The sequence below is a fragment of the Lineus longissimus genome, chromosome 12 (assembly GCF_910592395.1).
Source record: "Lineus longissimus chromosome 12, tnLinLong1.2, whole genome shotgun sequence".
NCBI classification, from domain to species: Eukaryota; Metazoa; Nemertea; class Pilidiophora; order Heteronemertea; family Lineidae; genus Lineus; species Lineus longissimus.
Window position 1 is genome coordinate 11106051 of NC_088319.1, and position 24869 is coordinate 11130919.

General features: G+C 41.1%; 1 protein-coding gene across 5 annotated transcripts in view; it reads left to right on the forward strand.

Moving 5' to 3' along the window:
• Positions 1-23877, forward strand: part of LOC135496597 (N-acetylated-alpha-linked acidic dipeptidase 2-like) — a 150568-nt gene extending 126691 nt beyond the window's left edge. For all 5 annotated transcript variants that reach the window (XM_064785996.1, XM_064785994.1, XM_064785998.1 and 2 more), the window contains 14 exons: positions 6394-6526; positions 6713-6835; positions 10477-10660; positions 12007-12097; positions 13464-13556; positions 13936-14021; positions 14142-14264; positions 14449-14595; positions 14904-15069; positions 15554-15647; positions 15990-16245; positions 16852-16933; positions 17303-17395; positions 18527-23877. In XM_064785996.1, coding sequence (XP_064642066.1) covers positions 6394-6526; positions 6713-6835; positions 10477-10660; positions 12007-12097; positions 13464-13556; positions 13936-14021; positions 14142-14264; positions 14449-14595; positions 14904-15069; positions 15554-15647; positions 15990-16245; positions 16852-16933; positions 17303-17395; positions 18527-18728 — 1873 coding nt within the window. In that variant the 3' untranslated portion in view covers positions 18729-23877. The remainder of the gene's footprint in view (positions 1-6393; positions 6527-6712; positions 6836-10476; positions 10661-12006; positions 12098-13463; positions 13557-13935; positions 14022-14141; positions 14265-14448; positions 14596-14903; positions 15070-15553; positions 15648-15989; positions 16246-16851; positions 16934-17302; positions 17396-18526) is intronic.
• The last annotated feature ends 992 nt before the right edge of the window (positions 23878-24869 follow it).

The following is a 24869-nucleotide window of genomic DNA, read 5'->3' on the forward strand; positions in this document are numbered from 1 at the left end:
TTAAATTATTCTCACTAGAGGGCTAAACATGCTAATGGCATAACTTACAAAGAATTTTTTGTCACTTTATTTCAATAGATAGAGGCTTGAAATAAAGTTAAGGAAGTCTGCATGCAAGTAGGTTTTGATACAAAATTGGAATAGTTTTGATTGATACTACCAGTTGGCTTCACTGAGCAAATATTTGCATTGACCTAGTTTTAACTTGATTTGAATTTCCCGCTCCTGCAACTCTGAATGTTGTGGGTTGATCCCACTTCAGAGCAAACATTTTTTTTCTCGTATCATTGATGCGGAGATGATGCTGAGAACTATGTTTGATTCTCAGGCACTACTTTGTCTGGTATAAAAGATTAACAAGACAAAGAACTATAGAGAACTCCACAAGAAGAAGAAACTTTCTGTGTAATTTCCTCTATTGCCGCAAGCAGTTGTCAGCGAAACCATGTGATTGCCTAGTGTATAAAGTACAAATTGCTCGTTTCATAGAAGCCGTTGTGAGCAAAACCTGTTAAACATGATGTTAAATAGCATGTGATTGCCTAGTCTATAACTACAAATTGCTTGTTTCATAGTAGTATACCCGGTATTTAATACTAATTTTAAATATTCACATTTCCCGCGGCAAAGATATCAGCTGTCTCTTCTCATTGTATGGGTATCATGTGTTGCACCCTGTGGTAGTGTCTGGGAGAGGACATTGATAAAAGTAATAATTTCTTGAGACTTTGAGAGGTAAACCTGATTTTGACCTGGTCTCGTTAGAATCGTTCCCTACGCTAGGGTTATTTGAGTTTTATATCATTGGTAATCACTTTTGCTTTAAAGGGGTAGGCTGTTCGTAATAAGACAGCCTTTCAAATAAGCCCCGCTACTGTGAATTTCATTCACAAGGACTCGGCTCACTAGCAAATATAGGAAAGTTGCTTGATGAAAGCAATGACAAAATTAGCAACCTAGCACTTCCAAGTAGCAATGTTAGATTACGCTTATGATGCTGCATACAAATTGATTGCATGGCAAGCTGGGTTTGTTATTGATTTTCCAGACGGGCCAAGCATCTCGTGCGTGACTAGTGCTCGATGATTTGCACACCGAAATTGTTAAATACACCTTGGTCATAAAATATTTGAAAGCCCTGACTGGGACTAGGTGTACCTTGGCTATAAGTGTCCCACCTTACCTAATCATCCGGGCTCCCTGTTGCTTGCGTAGCAAAGGAGTAGTCTTGCGAGGTCAAAGACTTGATGGGTCAAGATGGCATTTTACAATTTTACATTTTTCAATCATTTTAATTGAACGAAACACAAAAACGGGTGAATTGGACTCAAATTGACAAAAGCAAATTTCCCCGGAGTCCTTGCGCTCAGTGTTCATTGAGACGTATATTCCACATTGATGTCACAATGGTTGCAAAGCCCGCAGAGAAATTTCACCTAGTCGCACGCCTCTTCCATTTAATTTTGTGATACTATATCACGAGGCCCCTGGAGGGTAATATATGACTGTCGGACGTGTTCTGCATTACTTATATGCCCATTGGGCCCCTCGCTGGCATTATCAAATATACGAAATAAAGAAATAACCAAAATTGATTGGGCTTGGCTTAACCCTTTGTTGATGAGGGACGTGTTGGATAGAATGTGAAATTCTTGTGTAGTGTTTATGATTTAGGTCTTTCTTGATTGGTGTTTGATGGAGTGTTGTTGGAGTGGTGTAGTTGAAATTTAATATCAGTGCTTGTCACCTCTAAAAGTCCCTGGTTCAATTCCCATTCAGTCCTGCTGTACTCCTGGGATAAAAGAAAGGTTGACTTACTTCAAGGGTGTAGGTTTCCTCCGGCTGACCTGGTTTCTTCTACTATACACCTTTCCAGAAATGGGGCGCTGAGTGTCCGAAATAGTGATGTCATAAGGGGAAACTAGGTCTTATGGTGGAGGGACAAAGGAGATAGTCATGGTTGACCAACACACTTGAATGCCTTTAATGACGGACAAGGGGGAAAAGTTAGTTCCAATGCAAGCCACCAATTTCGGGAAGCATGTATACAAATCATCACAACTATACATGTCCGCAAGAATTGACAAAGACTTGTCTTGATGAATTCTTGATGTTAGTGCTCAAGTGCTCCGGAGATGCGCTTTTACTTCAAAATCTGTTCAGGTTGTCGTCTCATTCTTGCTGTGTCCTCTTGTTTGTGGAGTTGGTTTATAGGTAAGCAATGTGCCAATGATAAATTGATGCCAACCATCAATAAAGTCAGAGTTGACTACTTGATCTACTGGCAGTCATTTTGTGCAAGAGTTAACGATTGAAATCTTCTTTTGATAATCATATTAAATTGATATGAGGAGCAATTCAACAGCGACAGAGTCACAAACAAGCAGATACCAGAGAAACTCAAACGACTAACTTTTTATCAACCATTTGTAATTCAACCGCGTTTTTCACCAGTCAGCATTTGGCAACTGTTTGTCTCATAGACTAATTGATTTTGCCACTATTTGCCTCTTTGTCTTGTAAACATTGCGGCGAACAAAGGCGGCTCATTTAATTACAACCCCCTCATGGTTCGTACAGAATCTAATGTCGGACGTGGCAAGTTGAGTCAGGAATTCATAATCTGAAATGAGAGACATCTATCAAAGTGTCAGAGGGAGGGAGCTACAAGTAACTACTAAGTTTAACTTTTTGGTACTCCTGAGTTGCCTTTAATGGGGGGGGGGGGTGCCATTTGTTATTACAGTTGGTCTAGGAAAATAGAAATGCAGAAAAAAACCATGTTGTATTGGAGTTATTGAATTTGGTATTTGTGGTATATGAATATCTGTCTACACAAAGGCAATGTTCAAATTTATATTCAATATGTATTTACGCGATTGGAAAATTTCAAATTCAAATTCAATAACAAATTTCAATATTTCTATGGATGGCATTGACCTTTAACCTGGCCGCAAATCTCAGGTGTTTGTTGCATTGAAAATTTAGGTCATTTTCTCTTACTCTCACTTGCAGCGTTGCCGTCTAACAAAAAGCTGAATGAGATTCCTCTTGAAAACGTGGACAGTACAAAGTACAAGTATCTGTGTATCCCTTTCGAAAACCTTATCCGTGCGTGCTGTGCAAAGGTGTCACTTAACTCATGAAGTGTCGCTTTGATACAGTGACACTCTTACAGGAAATCTGGAAGTGATTCCTTTGCCTCGAGTAGGCCTAATCATGTTCGCAATCCCACATTTATGTTGCCAAAGCAATAAGTTTCAGAGAACAAACATGGAGCAACTGCCCGCTCTCTCTGTATCAACACTATATGTTTACCCCAACACGACTAATTTTTATCCCTAGGATCGTTTGATTAAATCTGACTCACAAGTCAATTCCTTTTGACTGGGAATCAGTATTAGCCTCATTGCTTTGCCTAACTAGGACGATTGACATTCGTGTCCGAATAAACTTTGATATCCTGGCTCTGATCTTTACATGGCCAGATCAGTTTATACAGCTAAGCTACAAACAAGTTTTAACTTAAAAGGGTTGACTATAGACAACACCATTTTGGCTGGAATTTGAAATCCAAAGGCAATCTCTTCCGAAATAAAGTGAATGCCAATTTGAAGGATGGGAGTGTCTACTTTGGAAAATGAGGAATAGACTCAAACCGTTGAAATTGGCCTTCACATTGCTTTGAAAGAGTTCTAACTGCTAATAGGATTTCAAGTTCTAGCTAAACGGTGTAACATGTGCAACCCAGATTTCTCCCTCTCCTGTTCACTGATATTTCTGTCATTGCCATTGAGCACCACTGTGTTTTGCGTTTTGAATTGGTTCTCAGCTGTGTGAACTTCTCTACGGCGTGAGGTCGACTATCAGTACTGGGTCTTTATGAAATATCGGAGCATGGTCCGCTTCTCAAAGACTTGCATGAATGACACTCATAAAATCCTCCTTGCAACGCAGTTTGGGAACGTCTTCCTTATCAGAAGATTTATGCTGTGTTCTTGGCAATGAGTGTATCAATACGACACTCAGACATGTGCTGTTTCAACAAAACGAACAAGTATCTTTCCCAAGCCCTAGTCATTGGAAAGACCTTTGCAGCAGATTTCATCCTGACACCAGTTAGTTTTTGCGGAGACGCGGTTGAGTGGTAGGCATCCTGTCTCAGTTCCACTTCAAGTCCTACAGTACACTCTTACATTTCTCACCAGAGGTTATTGGAAATACCTCAAACTGTTTTCTGTCATATCTCCCGTTTGCTCACTGTCGTCCGATATCAAAACCACAACCCTTTACATCAACAGGATCATCTACAAGGAATCTATACTTCCTATCATCAGTAACTTGCCGTAACAGAACTTGAATATGTTTAGCTTCTTCCTATATTGCCTAAGTGTACAAATGATGACACACTGTGAATACTTATATCTTCCTTTTTCTCATTACTGCAAATATCGAGCCACAACTTTTTACATCGCCATAGGTACTTGGAGCAACAGAACTATGTATCTTTAGCTTGTCCCTTGTGCCTACATACAACTGATGTAACACTGCTAATACAAACCATGTCTTCCCTTCCCTCGTTGTCACCAAATATCGAACCACAACTCTTCACATCACTGTTAACTCATCCCTTGTGCCTCATACAAATCCTGGAACACGATGAACACTCATAACCAGTGCCTCTCACCTCCAGCTATTGGAAATCCTTCAGGTTTTGTAATGTGACTTTTCGCGGTGATGTCTTTTGGATATGATCAGTGGAGCTAGGAATAACTAATAAAAGTACTTCTCCATTTGTATGATATATTGAGAGTCACTGCTCTAATATTTGGTTGAGTTTTTGCTTTAGCACATATTGCTCTATGCTAGGAAACTAGTATTCATTTTCCAACAGAATGAGTTCCAATGTTCCAAAAGTCACAAATAAAAGCTCTCTCGCTTCAACACTTCCGTTGCCGAACCCGGCATTTACCGGGTCCATGTACTGCATACTATTGGCCGGGCAGTAAATTTTTGGTTAGTTACACCTGAAAAAATGAGATGGCAACACTGCGCTCGATTAGATGAAGACCTCGTCCGAAAGTTTGGCTAATGCTATCTAGCTATTTTACAATGGAAGTTGTCCTAAGCCATGTGCAAATTGGGATCCAGGCTGTCCAGTCTATACCCGTTGTGGGCCAGGGGAACCAGACATGTCCAAAACTCGGCTGTAGTGAAAGAGTCAATGAGAGACCTAGACTTATATGTCTAGTTGTAAGCATTAGAACTGCAAGCTTCGATTGGAGTTTGACAGAAAACCTTTGGCATCTCTTATTGTCCGGGCTCGATAAATCATCAGGGAGGATCGTTAGAATGTCCGCTCTCATCAAGTGCTGATATCCCTCTAGACCATTTGGTATAGCTGATTGAGCTGGGTCAGTAGGTTTTGACGCCTACGGTCAGGGTAATCGAAAAAGCTGGAACACTGGACTGCTGGATTCAGTGGATTGTTATTCATGGATCACAACTGCCTGGATTGGGCATCGTTTGGAAAATGGGATATGATATTCAGGTGTATATAGATTGTTACCTCTTTAATACTTGGCCTCATGCTGTCATTATCATCATTATACATGTATCAGGCTTTGTGGCCTTTTTGGGTCTTTCCCGCAACTGTCACACAACTATCTGATCAAATGCGCCGACTCAAATACATAATCATTCACACATTGACTTTATAGGAAGTTCTTCAGCTACTACAATACGAACCTTCTGTCAGCTTTGTAGTTCATGTAGAACTGCCGGTAATAGCCCGCCGATTTCTCTTGTGAAGGGTCTGAGATAAGGTCATCAATGTTGGCAGTGCCAGTGTGTGCACTTGAAGCACATGGTGGGAAACGTTAGGGAAATGGGAATCGAGCAATCCATCCAGGCAGTGGTGATCCATGAGTCAAGATCCAGGAAATCCATCGGTCCAGCTATCCAGCTTTTTCGAATACACTATGGTCAGTTAGGAATATATTACGGTGACCAGACCAGGAGTATTCATGAGGGAGGTTGATCAGGCTGATCTCAGAATACTGATGCAGTCCACGTCCTTTGATACCTTGCTCTAGTCAATGAGCCAAATGGTAATGTAGCCTGATAGGTGAAATGTGGTCGGAATCTCGGGACTTTGTCTCACACTATCTTTGTGAGGGTGTAAAATGGTGATGATTTTCTTTGAGGACAACACAAAAATGGTTGGATATCTTTATTCTTTTAGGGATGAATCCAACCAGGGCCAACGGGATAGTCCAGTTCAACTCCAGTATCAGGCAGGCAGCTCAAGGACAACTCTCGACTTCTAGCACCCCCCCCCCCCCCCCCCCCAATAGCAAATCTCTTGAAGTTTCCATTTTGTTATCGTTTTAGAGAGAAGCCCAACCTGATCTCGGTTATAGATGCGAATGGGACAGTCCAGTTCAACTCCAGTATCAGTCAGGCAGCTAAAGATAACCCTCTTCTTCTACCGTACAGTGCATATGCTCCCAATGGGACAGTTGAGGTAGGTGGCATTGCTTCTGATGTTCAGGTTCGGTAAAACAACACCAGGGTTGTCAAATATCCAATTTTAGGGCGATTTCAGACTTTTTCCTTTTGCTAAATGCTAAGCTTGAATGGAAAGACTTCTGTCTCGACTCTCTGTGGATTTTTTGTGTCTGATGTTATATCACCTTGGTTTTTATTCCAGGGGGAGCTAGTTTATGCTAATTATGGCACGGTGGAAGACTTCAAGAACCTGAAGGATAACAAAATCACGGTGAAGGGAAAGATTGTGTTAATGCGGTATGGACGAACATTCAGAGGGGACAAGGTAAGTTGTGGTTGTTGTCGTGTGGTGATAAACTGGGAGGGCAGATTCAGTTCCGACCTAATCATTCTCAAAGACTATGAGTTCCAATGGTTGTTTCATGGCTAACTGGGCAGGACAGACAACCTTCTGTTCTTCTCACTTCACTAAGCTAGAGGGGTTGGTAGTATCACCTCGATTATTCTTTACACCTTTTGATGCGATGTCTGCCAAGTGCCTTCCCCAAGGTTTAGATTTCTCTGCAAGTGGTGACATCTGGGGTTTTGCAAAACTTACCTTTACTCGCCTTCCAGCAGCTTGATTTGTTACTGCCTATATAGCCTCCCTTTTAGTTGATAGGCAACAGACATAAGGTAAAAAACACATCTTAAAGGCCTACACCATTCGTTAAATATTTGAAATTTGTTATAGAATTTAACAAAATTTCAAATTGTGTAAATACATACTGGCTATAAAACTTCGACAACGTCGTAGTGTAGACAGATATACAAATATTCCAAGTACATGTACGCATAATAACTGCACTGCGGCATTGTGTATAACTGCATTTCTATTTCCTGGACCACCAGTAGTTACGAACAGCATACTCCTTTAAGGACTAATGCATTTAATTTAGAAAAACATACGAGATTCATTCCCCATGCAATGCCAGTCGTCATAAAAGCCTCTTAGATGTAACATTATCCCAGCTTTGCGCAGAAAACGTCATCACAATAGTGCGGATAGCATTACAAATGACTGAGGGGAGCCAATTGTCATGGTCGGTAGATGGTGAAAAAAGCAGCAAAGTTTTTTTCTCCATGGCTTGGATCAGAAACAGGTGATATGGATCAGCAGTTAGGTGATCTGGGTAGGCCGAAGATTGTTTTATTGAATACCTGGGTGGAAGAAGATGGTGTCTAGCCACAAGAAAGGTCTGCCATTTTAATGTGGATGCTAGCTGACCTATCAATGATTTGTTAATGAAACTTGTGATGGCTCCGTCGTAGCGGTTCTCTTTCAACAAGATAGTGACGTTTTCCTGAGTGATATCAGAAAATTTTACCAACAATGTCAAATTACCTTGCCAAAATCTGTTAAAAAGAATGAAGGCAACAGGTGCACTTACTAAATATTTTCAAAGAAAGGGAAATAAGCCCTTTATCCTGTGCACCTGGGCCCGGTTGCTCAAAGCAAATTTCTGTCACTAATGCTAGCGTAAACTTAACTTTCCGTTGAAGAATTTCATCCGCCATGAAGTAATTCAGTCAGAATAGAGATTCTTCAAACAATGACAAAGCATTTGAGTGTTAAAGAACTAACCTCTAAATTTTCGATGTCAACTGTCCATCTTGATCATGGAGTGACCTAGTCTTTTTCTGGGACCTCAACTTGGCGTTTGAATTCTGAGGGGCTTAAAGCTAGGTGCACACAGAGCTTAGTGCCTGCGTGATCATAGCCGCAAGGCTCTGCGAGGACGCAAATGTCTGTGTGCACTAGAGACCGCAACCATTTAGTTCTTGCGTCCCGGGGCGCAGTCGGAATCGCAAGGATCAAAATGATTTGATATTTGTCGGAGCCGTATTCGCCGCAGCCATAGGACGCAAGGCTGCGCAAGCAGTGTGCGCCGCTCGCCTGCGCATTGATAGAATTTTCCGACAATCTAGTACCTCTCGACCAGTCAAATCGTTGCTGTTACACCACATAATTTCAAGATGGCAGTGCCCACAGACATGGTTGAAGAATGGAACGAGGAGCGAGATGAAACATTGGTGATGATTTGGCATCGTCGATGTCACACATGATCGCAACAGTCTAGAGGATTGCGTCATCGCATGACTTTGGGGGATACGGCTTGCAGCTGCGATCACGCAGTCACAAGCTCTGTGTGCCTCTAGCTTAACTGAGGAGATACATGTAACGCTATGTTAAGTTAATGCCAGCGTTAGTGACAAAATTCGTTTTAAACAACCTGGCCCACGGCCACAAAAACCAACTCCTCAAAAAGGATTGGTAATGGCCTTAGCTCACTGAGTGGTCTTTGCTATATTTTGTCCTATTGCCAGCGTGTTCCACTTTGATGTCATCCCACTGGCAAACGATGGAAAAAGTGCAAGACGTTTTTTCCCTCTTTCTCGGATCAATAATTAGCAGGCGGCAAAAAACCAAGATCACGGATCAGGGATCTTGGTTCTTGTGGTGGTCAATGTCTGTGCATGATACGAATAATATCATTAGTAAAATTACCTCACATCTGGTTTTCTCTTTGCCAAACTACAGGGTGTGTCAGCGATAGACCAACTAGTTTGACAAACCCATAATCTGGGTATAGCATGTATAGTGCAACTGTCCTGTAATTTTACCAGTTAAACTTCCCAACCTCGATTGAAAGTTGCATAAGTAGTTTTGTCGCAATCTGCTGTTACGAATCCACCGAACAGTAGTGCTTATTTTGTCAACTGAAGACGACCTTGGGTAGACTCAGTCCATTTTGCCTTCAACATTATGTTCATCTCAAGATTAGGCCTCCAGTTCTTTTTATCATGTGATTGTATTCCCCTTCAGAATAAAATTGTTTGCAATGCTTCTAATGAATATGACAACTTGTGAGTTAAGAAGATCATTGGGTCCTTCTCCTCACATTTTCTCATCAAGCCATTTCTCAAATTGGAGACGTGACAATTCACACGAGGAGTGAAAAAAAACGTCTTTCCAGGGAGCCTGTTTGACTTGAGTCAGCTCACTTGTTCAGTTCTGGTTACACGCATATAGAAAAGAACTGTTTTGTGTATCAATTTATTTCCCTTTCCAACTCTTTTCACGGGTAGTTTGCCTTCTATTCATACAGCTTCATCGTAAAAAAGTGGTCAGTTTTTTATGATTGCTTGTATCCATGGCAAGACTTTCATGTTTTGAAGAACTTGATCACACTGAAAAGAAATTTGGTTTGCGAATGTTTCCTCCTATGTGTCGTGTGTTGGTATTGCAGTTTGAGAGAAAACTTTTAAAACAATAAGCTTATCGCTTTTTTTGCTTAAAAGAATGACACTGCGATTATATGCAAACCTTCCTAATGAATCAGGCTCTATTTTTCCTCGTGATATCATTGTCAGTGAGAGGCATGACAATCACTATGTCAAACTTTGACTCCTGTGACGTTTTGGTGATAAAAGAACCAGTGGCATAACAGTATTATTAGTGAAAATGCATGTATCATAATGTATTAGGAGATCACATCACATGATAAAAAAGTTCTAACGAAGATTGTTGCACATTAAGCAAATGTTAAGCAGATATACTGACTTTAATCATGAGAATATCCAAGTCTAATAGCAGTTGTTTTAGTTCATTATGTGTCTCCTAGGTGGCCAAAAACTGCTCCATTCAGTGCTGTCACCTGGGATCCAATTTATCAACTAAAAGTTGCTTTCACTTGAGGTCAGTTCACAGGATTTTCTAGCCATGTCAATACATGTATATCTGGTTTGGGAGCAACTCTTTTGCGGAAACTTTTGTTTTATATGCAGTACATGTAAGCACCTAACTGATCATGATAATAGCATTTTTGCTCCGCCCCTGAAATATTGTCAAGAATTAAAAAACTACCTCCTTTGAGGATTTGGCGCACGGCACGGCCTACTTTTCACTTGATTTTTCGTTCCCAGATTGAACAAGTGGAACAACAGGGAGCCATCGGTGCCATATTGTACACAGACCCATCCGATTACGCGAAAGACATGACGGAGGTTTGGCCGAATGGATGGTGGATTCCGGGAGATGCGGTGCAGCAAGGAAATGTGCGATCGGTCGGGCGGGGCGACCCTCTTACACCGCATTGGCCCTCTATTGGTAAGAACTGAATTACAGACGCCCGTTTGTGACCTGTATATAGCCACCCAGTAATCACGGTGGTGATTCAAACACAAAATCATTTGTTTCATTTGGAAATTGTTCATGCGTAACTTATGGTGCTTCTCGCATTCACATTTGGCCAAGTTATTGGTGGGGTTGACTGTTGATTACGTAATAGGCTGTTACACCTTCTATTCCCCTGAACAGCTGCAGTAGTCGACACAATTTTTTAAGCACGAGCGAAATTGCCTACAAAATATGCCAGTGCAGCAGTGGCGTTTGTCAATTTCATTGAAACGACCACCAAATCAAACAAACGGCGAAAGCTTATAAAGGGTTAATAATTAGGAGAATATCTGCAGTGGATATCTGTCTTATCACACAAAACTGCAATTCATCATTTTACGCTGTAATATTGGAGCTATTTTCATCAATATGACATTGTTTGGTTGAGCCATCAATCACCACTTTGTAGGACATGCGAGACACAATTACAGTAGTGCCTCTCTTAGCAGACACCTCTTTATAAAGGACAACCTCTCTATTAAGGGCACTAGCTTTGGTCCTAAATTGGTTGTTTCCATTCAATTTGACCTCTCTAATCAGGACACCTCTCTATTAAGGAAAGCACTTGTCAGTCCCGAGGGTGTCCTTAATAGAGTGGTTCTACTGTACATGTAGATTAACTCTGACGAGAATGTGTTGTGCACGACCAGGTGAAATTACTGGTGATGGCGAAATCTCATGTAGGATCTAATTTAATGGAGGAGTTTCAGGAGTTGCTTACGGTTACCACAGTATAGTCAAAAAGTACAGGGATGCATCCAAAATGGTACACAAATATTTAATTCTCGCAACCACTTCTGTCAACTGGTGTCATCATGCCCAAAGACCAATATCGTGGCGTGGTAGGGAGTAATGATTTCATCCTTTTCTACAGAGTGGCCCAGAAAAGGTATCCAAAGAACAGTTGGTGAACAATATGACTTCTATTGTTCCCTGGGCCACCCTGTATAAATAATGGCCGGGTCTATTTGGCAAGCCGCTCGCCGAACAGGCATCTTTTTTTTCCTGTTTGGAGAGCCGCTTGCCAAACAGCACTAAAAAGCCACCCTGTTCGGCCAGCCGGGCTTGCCAAACAGGTAAAAAATCTACCCTGTTTGGCGAGCTGGAGACTTTACTTTAATATTAATGAGTTCGGCTCTCCATTCAGGACAAGAAAAAGTCGCTGTTTGGGAAGCCGGGCTTGCCAAATAGTCACTTCCATAAATAATATCAAATAGCAAATCTTTAATTGTGGTAATAGATAGTTGCTAAGGTCAAGTTATTCTCTCTGCTTGCAGATGGTGCCTACCGCATCCCTGAGTCTGATGCAGCCCTACCCAAGATTCCAGTCCAACCAATCGGATATAGTGATGCCTATAACCTTATGAGGTGAGATATGGTTTTTTTCCGCACTAGGCCTTATGGAGACAACTTTGAGAAAAGACTCGGTGCTTGATGATCCAGTTCAATTTCCTGTCAATAGATCATGGAGACACTGTTACTTTCCTTGCCATCTTTAGGGATATCCTCAGAAATAATATGTCGTAAGCCCATTGACTTATTCCAGCCGTCCTGATTACTTTTTCCGCTACAATGAGAAAAATTGATTGGGGAGAATGAGTCTTTCTTGCCCTTTGTTGCGTCATTATTTTCGAATTCCCCCTCGTCGCAACTTCAAAGCAAGGGTGCAACAAGATCAACTCAAAAGTTATGTCTTCCTTAATGGCTTCACCTTATGAGAGAATTTGGGTCAATGAGACAAAAATTGCCTTTTTAGCTCAGCTGACAAGCTGAGCTATTCATATGAGTAAATGGTAGAATGAATGTCCGTCTGTCTGTCTGTCTGTCTGTCTGTTAAACAGGCACGTTTCAAAACTATGGTGGATAGGCGATAGATTTTCCCTATAAGCCATTTAGACCCTTCAGGACTCCTGAATAGACCAAGTGTGGGTCCGGCAGGATTAACAGTTTGGCCACCAGGGGGCAAAAAGCCTAAATCACAAAACAATTTTTTGGCGCTTTATTCAAGCAGATAGAAGCTTGAAATAAAGTTGAAAAGGACCGTATGCATGTAGGTCTTGAAACTACTAAGAGTAGTTTTGATTGATACTACCAGTTGGCGTTACTGAGCCAAAATCTGTGTTGACCTAGTTTAAGCTTGATTTGAATTTCCCGCTCTTGTATGACTCTGAAGGTTGTGGGTTCCAATCCCACTTCGGGTCAATTTTTTTTTTTTTTTAATTTGTACTTTTTTCACTTGTAAATACATTTTCTTTACTTTTTTGAATAATTTGGTGGGCGGCCATCTTGGTTTTTTTTTCTATTTTAAAGCCTTTGCTGTATCCAGAGTGACATGAATTTTATGGTTGGTGTACAATAAGTCTCCTTTACATGATATCACATGGGCTTTCTATTTGACCTACTTTTCAAGGTCAGCCTGGCTCAGGCACTTAGATTTGACTAATAAGTGGCATATTTGTCACCATTTAAAAGTCTTTTTACTTTGGTATGTTTGCCTGATATATTGACAAAACTGAGGTTGAAAGAGATCTATCGGGTACTTTCCATGTTCATATATTTCAGCTGAGCGCCAGGCCCTTGGGCCTCTTGTTATCATCATTTGCTTAGTATTTCTGGCCCGAAGATACTAAATGGACCTGCAGTCTCAAGCTTTCATGCCCAGAGAAAATTATCTCGTGCAATTTGGTGACTCGGATCAGCCTCTCATGCAGTTTTCTTATTTCCTCAAATTCAGGCTGATGAAGGGACCGACAGACAACTATTTCAAAGGTGCGATGAATGTATCATACGGTATGGGACCTGGATTCAAGGAACCAAACCAGGACTGGTAAGCACTGGTTTTATGAACACAGAATATTTGAACAGACTTTCAGAGAGAAGGGCCGAACGAGGACGTGAACATTTTCTTTGTTTTCTTCAGCTTTCGCTCTGCACTTTAAGGTGATTTTCTCCAGGGAGTATTGCTCCTCCAAGGCGGGATGAGCCACTACTTTTAGGTGCCAATTGGATTAATTTGCAAGTCAAAAATACAATCCTTGGTTCTCCCCGTGATCAAACCCGGGCCATTTTGCTTGGTAGCCAGCAGTGTTAACCACAAGGCAATGAGGCTCCTTAGCGTGAAAATAAAACAGACAGACAGTCTGACATTATCTCACCTAAGCCCTTCTGGATACTGGACTAAACATTGCTTATGCTGTATCTTTCAGGAAAGTGAGATTGGAGGTGAATAATTACAGAGAGAGAAGGAATATAACGAATATCATTGGTTACATCAGAGGGAGTGAGGAGCCGGGTAAGTGTGTGATTGTTGTTTCAAAATCCTAACCAAAGTCAGACTTGTTTAAATGCTTTCGGTATTGTACGTGATATCTACCCTACAAATATCCCTGCAATCTTGTTTTGTTCTCTTCAGACCGTTACGTGATCATTGGTAACCATCGCGACGCCTGGTCGTACGGAGCCCAAGACCCTGGCAGCGGGACAGCGGTACTTTCTGCTCTGGTGGCGGCATTTGGAAAATACCACAAACAAGGAGGTAAGACGACTGCTGGGAACGATGGGAGATCTATCAGAAATACAGTTCCAAGTCACAATTGACATCCTTTCTGCTTTGCGCCGAATGAGTTAAGACTTATCAAATTGGAGCCTGTTTTTACCAACACCAATCTAGACCGACGTCTCATCTTCTTACTTATCGCATTAGTTGCTTTCCTTTTCAGAATGGCAGCCAAGAAGAACTATCATCTTTGCCAACTGGGACGCAGAGGAGTTTGGCCTGATCGGGTCATACGAATGGATTGAGGAACACGCACAAGAGCTGACAGATCGTGCCGTGGCTTACCTGAATATGGACTCGCCAATCAAAGGTAAATATCAGAAACACTGAACACTTTCAGTGCCATCCGACGTAGATCTATGTCACTTTTTCGTGATATTTTCGCAGCGCTAAAATTTGACGAACTTGCTCATTTTCTGACTGGCTATAGCGTTTGCGGCTGAAATTCAGTAGTTAATGCATTCAATTTGAACTGTTCACACTTTTAAAGTTAGTGTCTGATGGTGCATTTGCGAAAATAAATGCTCTTGAAAAATTCAGGGTTTTACCGTAATGATTTAAAACACTGCCGCTGTGTAATTTCATGCTTGAAATTCATCTCTTTTCCACATGTTCCAGGGAATTACATCTTCGCTGCTTCCTCGAGCCCACTTCTAAAACAAGTCATCTACAACTCGACCATGAAAGTGCCGTGTGTCGATGAGGGTCATCCGAACATGACCGTGTTTGAAAGGTGGTCGGGTTTATCATCTTATAAGGACAGTGATTATAGCGAGAATCCACAGTAAGTTCAAAGTCATTCCGGGGGATTTCCAGTCAAAATGTTGCTTCATTTAGGAGGTTGAGCTGCACATTGAGATAAGGACGAGTTTCCGTTAAAATCTCAGTGAGGTGAAAAATTTCGCCATCTGTAAAATGAGGCTTTGAGTGTTACAAAACCACACATGCACTTGACCTACTTTTGACTTAAATCCTGTTACTCAAAGTGGATCATTGGTTGCCAACAAGATTTTTCCACTTCCCCCTGTCCTGGGCAATTCTCTCAACTTGGGTCCAGTTCATCCCTATCATCCTAACCTCATGGTCTGTCGATCGTCGCCTTGTCGTCCTCGGCCTGCCTGGACACCGTCTGCCTTGCGGATTCCACCTGAGTTGCATGCCTTGTGATGTCGTTCCTAGGCTTTCTCCGAGTGCACAAACTAGACTAATTTTGGATTCAGAAAGTAACCACATCAACTTTGATTTTACACTGTTTCCTTTCTCTGCAGGATTCGCTCGCTCGGAGCAGGCAGTGATCAGACTGGGTTTCTCCACACGATGGGTATTCCCTCCATGTACCCAACCTATAGGATGGACAAAAAAGTGAGTTCGCATGCTACCAGTTTATTTGATGCTGGAAAGTTACTGAGGGGTTCCAACATCACTTTTGAGGTCTCCATTCGTGCCCTTACCCATGTAATCAGAGGTCAAATTGCCAGGAACATTCCAATATGTCCAAATTTTTGGCTGTTAGGATCAGTTGAGTCCGTTCATGTTTTCTAGATGCCATTGCCAGATTGACATCCAAACTCCTGCCATTGCAGACTGGGATAATAAATGGTCCCAAAAGTGCACTGGACAAAGTGAGAAACCATGGAAATACACTACATAAGAACCCAACATCAACATCATCAGTGTGTCACAAGCATATGCTTCCTCTTTCAGAAGTACGGCCTGTTGCCTTCCATGCCGTTCTACCACACCCGGCTAGACATCTTCGATATGATTGATAAGTTTGTCGATCCCGGCTTCCGTGCCCACGAGGCGTACACCAAGGTGATGGCTGAGGCCCTACTGGAGTTAGCGGAGGCAGCAAAACTCCCCCTAGATATTCGCACATACGTCGATGTGCTGGAAAGCTCATTTAAATATGTCAAGGACCACTTTGGTGCCATCCTTGCTATCAAGCAGATCTCTTTAGGTATGTCTATATACAGGAAAAATCTGTTCTCTTTCCTTCAAAGGGGTAGGTCGTTTGTATTCAATCATGGGTCGGGAAAATTGAAATGCAGTACACAGTGCTGTAGTGCAGTTGTTATGTATGCAATATTGCTCAATCTTTGTATCAATAGTATGCGTATATTTGTCTACACAATGGCAATGTTGAAATCTATATCCAGTTCATCTTTCGTATTGGAAATTTTCAAATTAGATGACATATTTCAAATTTTTAATGAACAGCGTAGGCCTTTTGTAACCATTAATCCTGGGGACATATCCTTGCCATATCAAGCGCGGAATGTGCTGTCCATTAAGATCTCCCTTCTGCAACTATTACCATCTACATATATGCTCAGCTTTTCCAACATGTCTAACTGTTGACTACTTTGATATTACGGAAACCAATGCTAAATCTGTGGAATACCTGAAAGATTATCTCATACACAAAATCAGGTCTAAAAAGGATGACCTATGAAAAAGCTTCTTACATACTTTATTTCAAGTGCGATACTTGTCAGTTTGTGACTAGATGAGCCGTTGGATCCAACCGACAACGTGTATCAACTATATGTTTTGTCTATTTCAGATTCCTTACGTTCTTCCATTGATTTATTTAAAACATCCGCAGCGGACTTCCTCATCCATTTCAACCGTATTGATACAAAAAAGTGAGTGTGCCAAGTTTTAGCATCACGAAAATTTAACGGTTTATATTATTAAGCATTGATCATGTAGTAAGAAAATGCAAAGTGTAACTTTATGTATAAGGCAGATTAGAAAACTGTAACAGCTAGTATAAATCTCTTATTCTCAACTAAAATAATGTGTGATTGACTGCTTTTTTTCCTGTATGAAACCTGGAAGTTCAGAGAGAAACATATGTTCAGAAGCAGAATTGGATAAAACCGCCGATTTTTAGCAAAATTTAGATGAATATGTTTACTTTTTGAACCAGACTATCTAGGCCTACTGGTACCCTAAATGATTTAAGCGTCAACTATTTAATCGGATACGATGAATTCATGTTTCGTTTCCAGTGTCCTCCAGTTGCGAGAAGTGAACGACCGTCTACTTCAAGTCTCCAGAGCCTTTGTTTACGAGCCAGGTCTCCCTGGGTCACCTCAACTCAAGTAAGTCAAGGCCTTGCAAGGTGGCTTCCCCCGTCTCCTTAAAGTCAGCTTGGGTTCGCTTAAATCGCTTCAGTTCTCAGAGTGGCAGAATTTTAATTTTTTGAAGTTTTCAGCAATGTTGGCCTCTGTGTCTTGCTAGTCTTTGTCTCCCCCATCTCTTAGCCAGCTTTGGGTGTTTGCTTTAAACACTTTCAGCACTAACAGATGTAGTTTCACAAATCAGTGACGGTTCTGTACTTAGTTGCTTTATAGACCGTTTTGTTGTAATCACAGGCCTAGGGCAGCAGTTTAGTTCTATATTAACCCTTTTAGTGTCACTCTCGACCTCAGGTCGAGATGGAAAAGTTAGTGTCACTCTCGACCTGAGGTCGACAGGGGATATAACGTTAGAAAACATCATGTACATCGTTTCAGCATTGTCCAGTCAGTGTTTTATATCTACCTTTCGAAAGAGCCAATCAAATCTGATCGTTAGGTACCGAATACTCATATGCTTTCTACAGTGATATTTCCCGCAATTTCGCTCTGAAAATCATGAATGTGAATGTACCGAATTCTGACGATAGTTCAAAATCACATTTTCACCCCAAAAAATAACCAATTCATGTTGAAATTTCTTGAGCTTCATCCAGGATAGTGTACTAAACAATTATCAGAAGAGATCTGCTACAAACAATTACTAAAGTACATTTTAGAAAATTATTTCAAAGAAATCGTCAGAATTTGCGCGTTTTTCACACTTTTTCATGGTTTTACCCAAAAATGAAATGACATATACGCATTCAACTGGTACCATCCTTTGCTCAAGGCAATTGCCTACAAACTTTTCAATTACTGTAAAGTGATAGAAGTGAACACTTCTGAGCTACAAGGTTTCATAAAAGAGTTACCTAAAAGCTGCTAAAACCCAAAAACATGCTTGACATTCTGGGGTACGTAGGAAAATGTAAAACATGGTTGACACTAAAAGGGTTAAGAGTGTGTCATAGTTGGAGATGCGCCAAAAAATGCCAGTCCATTAAAGTCTGATATTTGCAAGGTTTACTGATTTATGAAATTGCAGGGCCCTACACGTATCTCACCTCCCCAGTGCTCCCTGAAGTGTCTTGAAACAAATCTTCTCCATTTCAGAAATCTGCTTCTTGCCCCGAGCAAGCGCAACTGGTATCGTTCCAGCCCGTTTCCAGGCATGACAGACACCATCCTCGATGCCACGACCCCCGCTGACTATGAAGTTGTCAGGCAACAGGTCTCCATTCTGACGATAGCCATCAAGGCAGCGGAGAGGATCCTTGCCGGTGGGGTGGTTGGGATTGACGATGCAGTCTTATGAGGAGTGGTATTCGCCTGACCGTTCAAGCATTGGAGGGGTTAACATTTTGATTATTGCCGTAGTTTAGTCTAATGTACATTGTAAGATCGTTTCGGTAACTTAGAAATGTGGTTGGAAGAGGCCTATAGTGTGATGGTGCAAAAAAAACTTGTACAGTAGAACCTCTCCATTAGGGACGACCTCGGGACTGACAAGTCCTGTCCTTAATACAGAAGTGTCCTGATTAGAGAGGTCAAATTGAATGGAAACAACCAATTTAGGGCCGAACCTAGTGTCCTTAATAGAGAGGTTGTCCCTAATAGAGAGGTGTCCGCTAAGGGAGGTTCCACTGTATATCTCTTTGATACTGAAAGAAGGTTCTCTGCTCATTAAAAAAAGGACATCAGAAAGGTGTAATATTGTTAGGATTTCATTGTTACATTGTTATGTCTCCAAATCTTGAACGGGTTTTCTGTCTGTGTCATATGTTACCACGAAAGGCTCTGTTTTCTGGGCCGACTGAACCATTTTGGTTGCCATTTCATACAGGGTTTTATATCGAAGCACTCCCATTTTCCATGAACAGGCACAGGATAGAGTACATAGAAGGGTGCGATGAGACAGAAAATTTTAAAATCCGGTCGGTCACATTGGGATTCCTAGTGTCAGCTGTTTATATATAAAAATGGTATGAGATTTCAGACATTGGAGCTGATAAGGGTTGACCATAGCCACCACCATTTTGGCTGGAACTTGAATTCCTAAAGACACTAGAACTCAATGTCCATTTAAAACCTGTGAGGCTGTTTTCTGGATAGCAAAGAACAGTCCACCCTTGAAAATTGCATTGACTTCATTTTGAAGGAGTTCTTATTGCTTTAGGATTTTAAGTTCCAGCCAAAATGCTGGTGACTGAGGTTAAACCTCAAGTAAAGTCAGTCCCATGCCAAGGTTCCCGGAGTCATATAGAACAATGGTGGAGTTTTCTTCAGTTTCGTGGACTGGAAAATACTGGGGGATTTAGCTAGTTGGCCTAGAGCCATCCAACTATAACTAATAGGACATAAAATGTGACCAGTTGGATATTAGAATGCAGTTTTATCATTGTATTAACCCTCTGTAGTTAGCTATATTTTGCTTGCGGTGTATTTGCACACGTGGTGTTTTTCTCCACAATTTTTGGTTTGAAAAATTAGTTGTCGTTGACGTGTTGAGAACGTTCGAGGAATGTTTGAGAATAATTCGCACTCAAATGCTGATTATGGAATATGTTGCACAGCCATGCAAGCAGAGATATATTGTCTGCGCTCCTCTTTAGTGTTGATTCAGAAAAAAATTATAATACCGATAGCAGCTAACTTGATCTCAAATCATTTTGCATTTAAATACGTTGGCTTTAAAATTTCAAATATATTGGACTTAAATCTCAAATACAATAGCCCCCTATTTAGTAGATTACATTTGTACAATTTTGCGCTGTAAAATTCTGATGACAAATATGGAAGTTTTATCTGTGTGCGACAATAGTACTTGAGTTCAAGGCCAAAACAAAAAAAGGGTTCGTGTGGTGTCACAGAGTGTTGGTGACATCACAGAGTGTCGGTGACATCACAGAGTGTTGGTGACGTCACAGAGTGTTGGTGACGTCACAGATGGCGTCCAATGTGATGCAACACATAAAAGTACAACTGTCGCCACGATTAGTTTGTGACACCCCTTGTCCTTTTCTTGCCTGTCATAGGCCTATCTCCATTTTATTGCGAGGCCATAAGAGTTACATAGTCATGATCTACGTGAAATTTCAAATCAATGTCGCCGGTCATTTGCCGAATTAAAAAGTTTTATTTGAGAAATATTCATATGGTTTAATGCTAGCTATAAATAAGTAGAAGGATTGTTTGATAAACGTTGTCACTGCTCACTGAAGTTCTAACAGCAATGTCAAGTTATATGTTATTGATTTACATTGGAAATATTATTGATTGTAACTCAATTGCGGTCAAGAATCAATAAGGACTACATGTAGTCTTTAGTAATTCTTGGTGTGATGGAGCAACTTGGTTGACTGTATTTTGGTGCCGAGAGAGGCATTGCTTGTACATTTCATGCTTGCGGTGTTGGAAGGGATAAATGCATACAGTAGAACCTCTTTATTAGGGTTGACCTTGGGACTGACAAGTTCTGTCCTTAATACAGAAGTGTCCTGATTAGAGAGGTCGAATTGAATGGAAACAACCAATTTGGGACCAAACTTAGTGTCCTTCATAGAGAGGTTGTCCCTAATAGAGAGGTGTCCAATAAGGGAGGTTCCTCAACTGTGTGTAAATTCTATACTTGCAGTTTCACATATTTTATATAAAAGTGTCGCCATGGGTCTTATCGAACGTTATAATCACAACAGTGCCCTTAACTGACTGGCTCGAGTCCACAATACAACATTGTATACCATACATGTAATACATGTAAATGTATCAGTCTCAAATGTACATAATATTTTCGTGATCAAGCGATGTTTATATCCGTCTGGCGAAGGCCTATTTATAAGAAGTAGGAATTCATAGAATGAAAACTGGACATTCAATTTCAAGGTGAAATTTGGTGATACTATATCGACGTCTTTATTTTCACAGCTCTTAATATTGCGAAAACATCTTTTCCAGAATTTGTTGAAACAGCCGATTTTGTTGATAGAATGTTGAGAATGTTCACTTTATTTTGTTTGAGAGATGACTGCGTTGTTTCCTTATCTTGTTATCACAGTAATGAAACATGATGTTTTTCAGTGATTGTTGTTTCCAGTTAAATTTTAGTGCAGCAACAGGTGTGACAGACTAGCACGTTAAGTCCGCATTTTGCTTTATTTTACCTGCAAGGGTCAAATGACGAGGTACAGTCCAAATCACAATTGCCATCTCTAAATTTGCGTCAGTGGCATGCCATTGATGCGCTACCTAGCGTTTAGATGGCCTAGTGCGTTGGCGTGTGTAAAATACGTGAAACAGAGAAAATTGCCTCACTGGTGCGCAATTGACGTGCAACGCACATGTACGTTGCATGTCAATGATGCAAAACAGGCTGAATGTTATTTGTGATTAGGACTGTATGGCAGATAAAGAAAAATACAAAATGCTGAAGTGACTCGCCAGTCTGTCACCAACCTAAGATTGAAGTTAATAATGGAAACTACTCTGTTTTATCGTTTAAATCTGGTGACGAGTAACTGTGCCCCCTAGCGGATTCGTTGGACCATTACACCATTGGTTCGTATCTTTTTGCTGTCATTACAGTCGGAAAGCAAAAGTGGAAGCACAGTAGAACCTCTCTATTGAGAACGCCCTGGAGACTGACAAGTGCTGGCCTTAATACAGAGGTGTCCTGAAAAGAACGATCAAATTGAATGGAAACATCAATTTGGGACCAAAAAGAGTGTCCTTAATAGAGAGGTTGTCCTTGATAGAGAAGTGTCCGCTAAGGGAGGTTCCACTTTATAAAGAATGTGATCTCTGTCAGAGTGTCGTACCTCCAAATCTCTGTCATCAGTTTTGTATTTTTCAAGTTTTTGTTGATGTTTCTGTTACATCTATATCAATTCTTCAGGGAAACGTCACATTGTGAGAAATTTTGGAAGTGCAAGGTGATAGATTGTTGGTTGCACAACAGTGTTTTCAAGAGTTAGTAGAGTCTAGATTCTAAATTTTAGTAACTTTTTCCTTGATTGGGTAATATTGCACTAGGTATGAGGACATTTTTTCATTCCTTAAGGGGTTTTTTGGGAAACACAGTTGATATTTTACCTTCAGATTGGTGGGCGTTTGCTGTCTTACATCTCACCTGAAGGAAGAGCTGGTAAAAAGTCAGCATAGCTGTGTAGTGGTTTCAAGTCTTGGCCAGCATTGACAGGAGATTGTATGCTTTCATGTCAGGCTGGGAATGACAAAATGGTCATATTTTTCTAAAAAATGTCATTGCAAGGCCAAGGAATCCGATTTGGTGGTGGATTTTTAAAATTGTAAATAATGCGTGGCTTATACAAAATAGTGTTAACTCCATATCCTTTTAGTAAACGTTGTCCATCTGCATCTACATGTAGCTACATATCATGTAGCTGCGGTACATATCCCTACATGTACATGAAGTCTGCAAAAAACCAGGTTGGGTCAAAACTGGGAAGACTGTCTACTCTCTAATTTGGCACTTTTGCAAAGATTCGATCTTTGTTCCAGTTGGGTTTTTAGGGCACCTAAGAATGGGAAACATGTACATTTGTAGTTGTTTTGACCGATAAATCATGTGTAAATACAACATCTGCCCAACCATATTTCTATCTATCTGAGGTGAGTGAGTTGTGGAGGTTAACCATGCTAGGTGCAGGATCAGAATCGTTTGTTTTCAGTTCTCGCTCAGCTGGCATAGTGGGTCAGCCACGACTGAAAAAAGAATATTTGATAAATTCTGCCAAGGAATTTCAACAGTATTTAAGGTTTCTTGGTTTACCCATTAGCTGCGGATGACATACCCAGCACGTCATGTACACGACCCCATGACGTGCAGGTGATGTGCATAGCACGTCTTACCCTACTCGAATATTATTTCATCAGCACTGGGTCGCACCATCTCTAAACATGCCAAGCGCAACTGGGGTTTATTAGTTTCAGCCTGATAAGTACAAATGCGACACTTTTGAATCCTTACAGGTCATTATTGGTGTCCTTCGTCAAAACAAGGTGGTGCCAGCTCAAAAATGGCTGCCGCAGTGATAGGATTAATTTGCTGGAAAGCTGGGTGACTTTGACCCTTGGATTGATTCAATAAAGGCAGCGAGCGTGGGAAATGTGTGGTTTTGTCAGGTATTGGGTTATTTTCTAAAGGAGTTATATTGAGTCGGTGTTTGTAACTGACCACGCTGCCTGTGAAAGAAGCAAGAAGCAAAGTAAACTGGCATGAATTCTCTCGTTAGCACATATCATTATTCATATTCCAATTCAGGTGAATGGGGAGATTTACCATGTGGTTCAAGGTGTAAATGAGTGTTGGTCAGTCTAACACTCAAGGCAACAGTCACCTGGGGTTACAGTACTAAATTCCAGAACTATTTTGTAGCAAACTGCTTTGTAAAATGGAACACATTGGTCAAAACTCACGGATTGAAATAAAGGAAGTTTTCACAAAATTTGGATTGTTAATTCTTTCAAGAAATGGGCCATTTGCCAGGCCTGGCCTCTTGCAAATTTGCAAGATTTATATTGAACAATGAAATGTCCATCCAAGTCCAATTTGGGCTGGTTGTGGTTGTCTCATCTCAACTGCAGATACTGCAGGGGGAGGGCAGACAGGTCCCATTTTATCTGGTTGTGACACCTCTTGCCACCCTTAGTTTTGGCAAAACAGTGTAGTAGACAAGTCCGGTTCTACTTGTGAGCCAATTCCTACCCAAGGAAGGGGAGGAATGTTGTATGCTGAGTTTACAGTACAGGATGTCTCAGAAAAAAGTCTTTATAGCCACAAGGGCCTGAAGACATTGTATCAACCAATCGCTGTCTGACCAAGTGGACAGACACTTGAAATGTTCCTTGTAATACAGGATGTCACAGAAAAGGATCTGTACAGCCCCAGGGGCCAGGCATGAAGACATAGTCACAACATATGTATGTATGTGCTGTGTGTTAGACTGTCACAATCTTTATACTTGCTATACGGGATGTCGCAAAAAAGAATCTAGAGCATCAAGAAGTTGTCACACTCGCCATCATGGACAGACTGTTGCAATCATCCTTGCTATATGGGAGGTCTCAGAAATGGATCAGTAGAGCCTAGAGGACAAGGCATCAAGGATTTAAAGGTTGTCACACTCTCCATTGCATTGCTATACACAACAGTTTGTATATAGGCCATGTCCTGTACAGGATGGCTCAGAAAAATAGGTCTTTAGAACCTCGAGGGCTTAGAGACATCGTCACAACCAATCTAGGCCAACAAAATGAGCAGAATGCTTCAATCTGCCCTGCTATACTGGATGTCTCAGAAAAAAAGGTCCTATGGTCAGACATGAAGACATTGTCACAACCAATCTCTCCCCGGCCAAAATGAACATACTTTTACAATCTTCCCTACTGGATATCTCAAGGGTCAGGCATGAAGACACAGACAAACAGTAGCCACCTT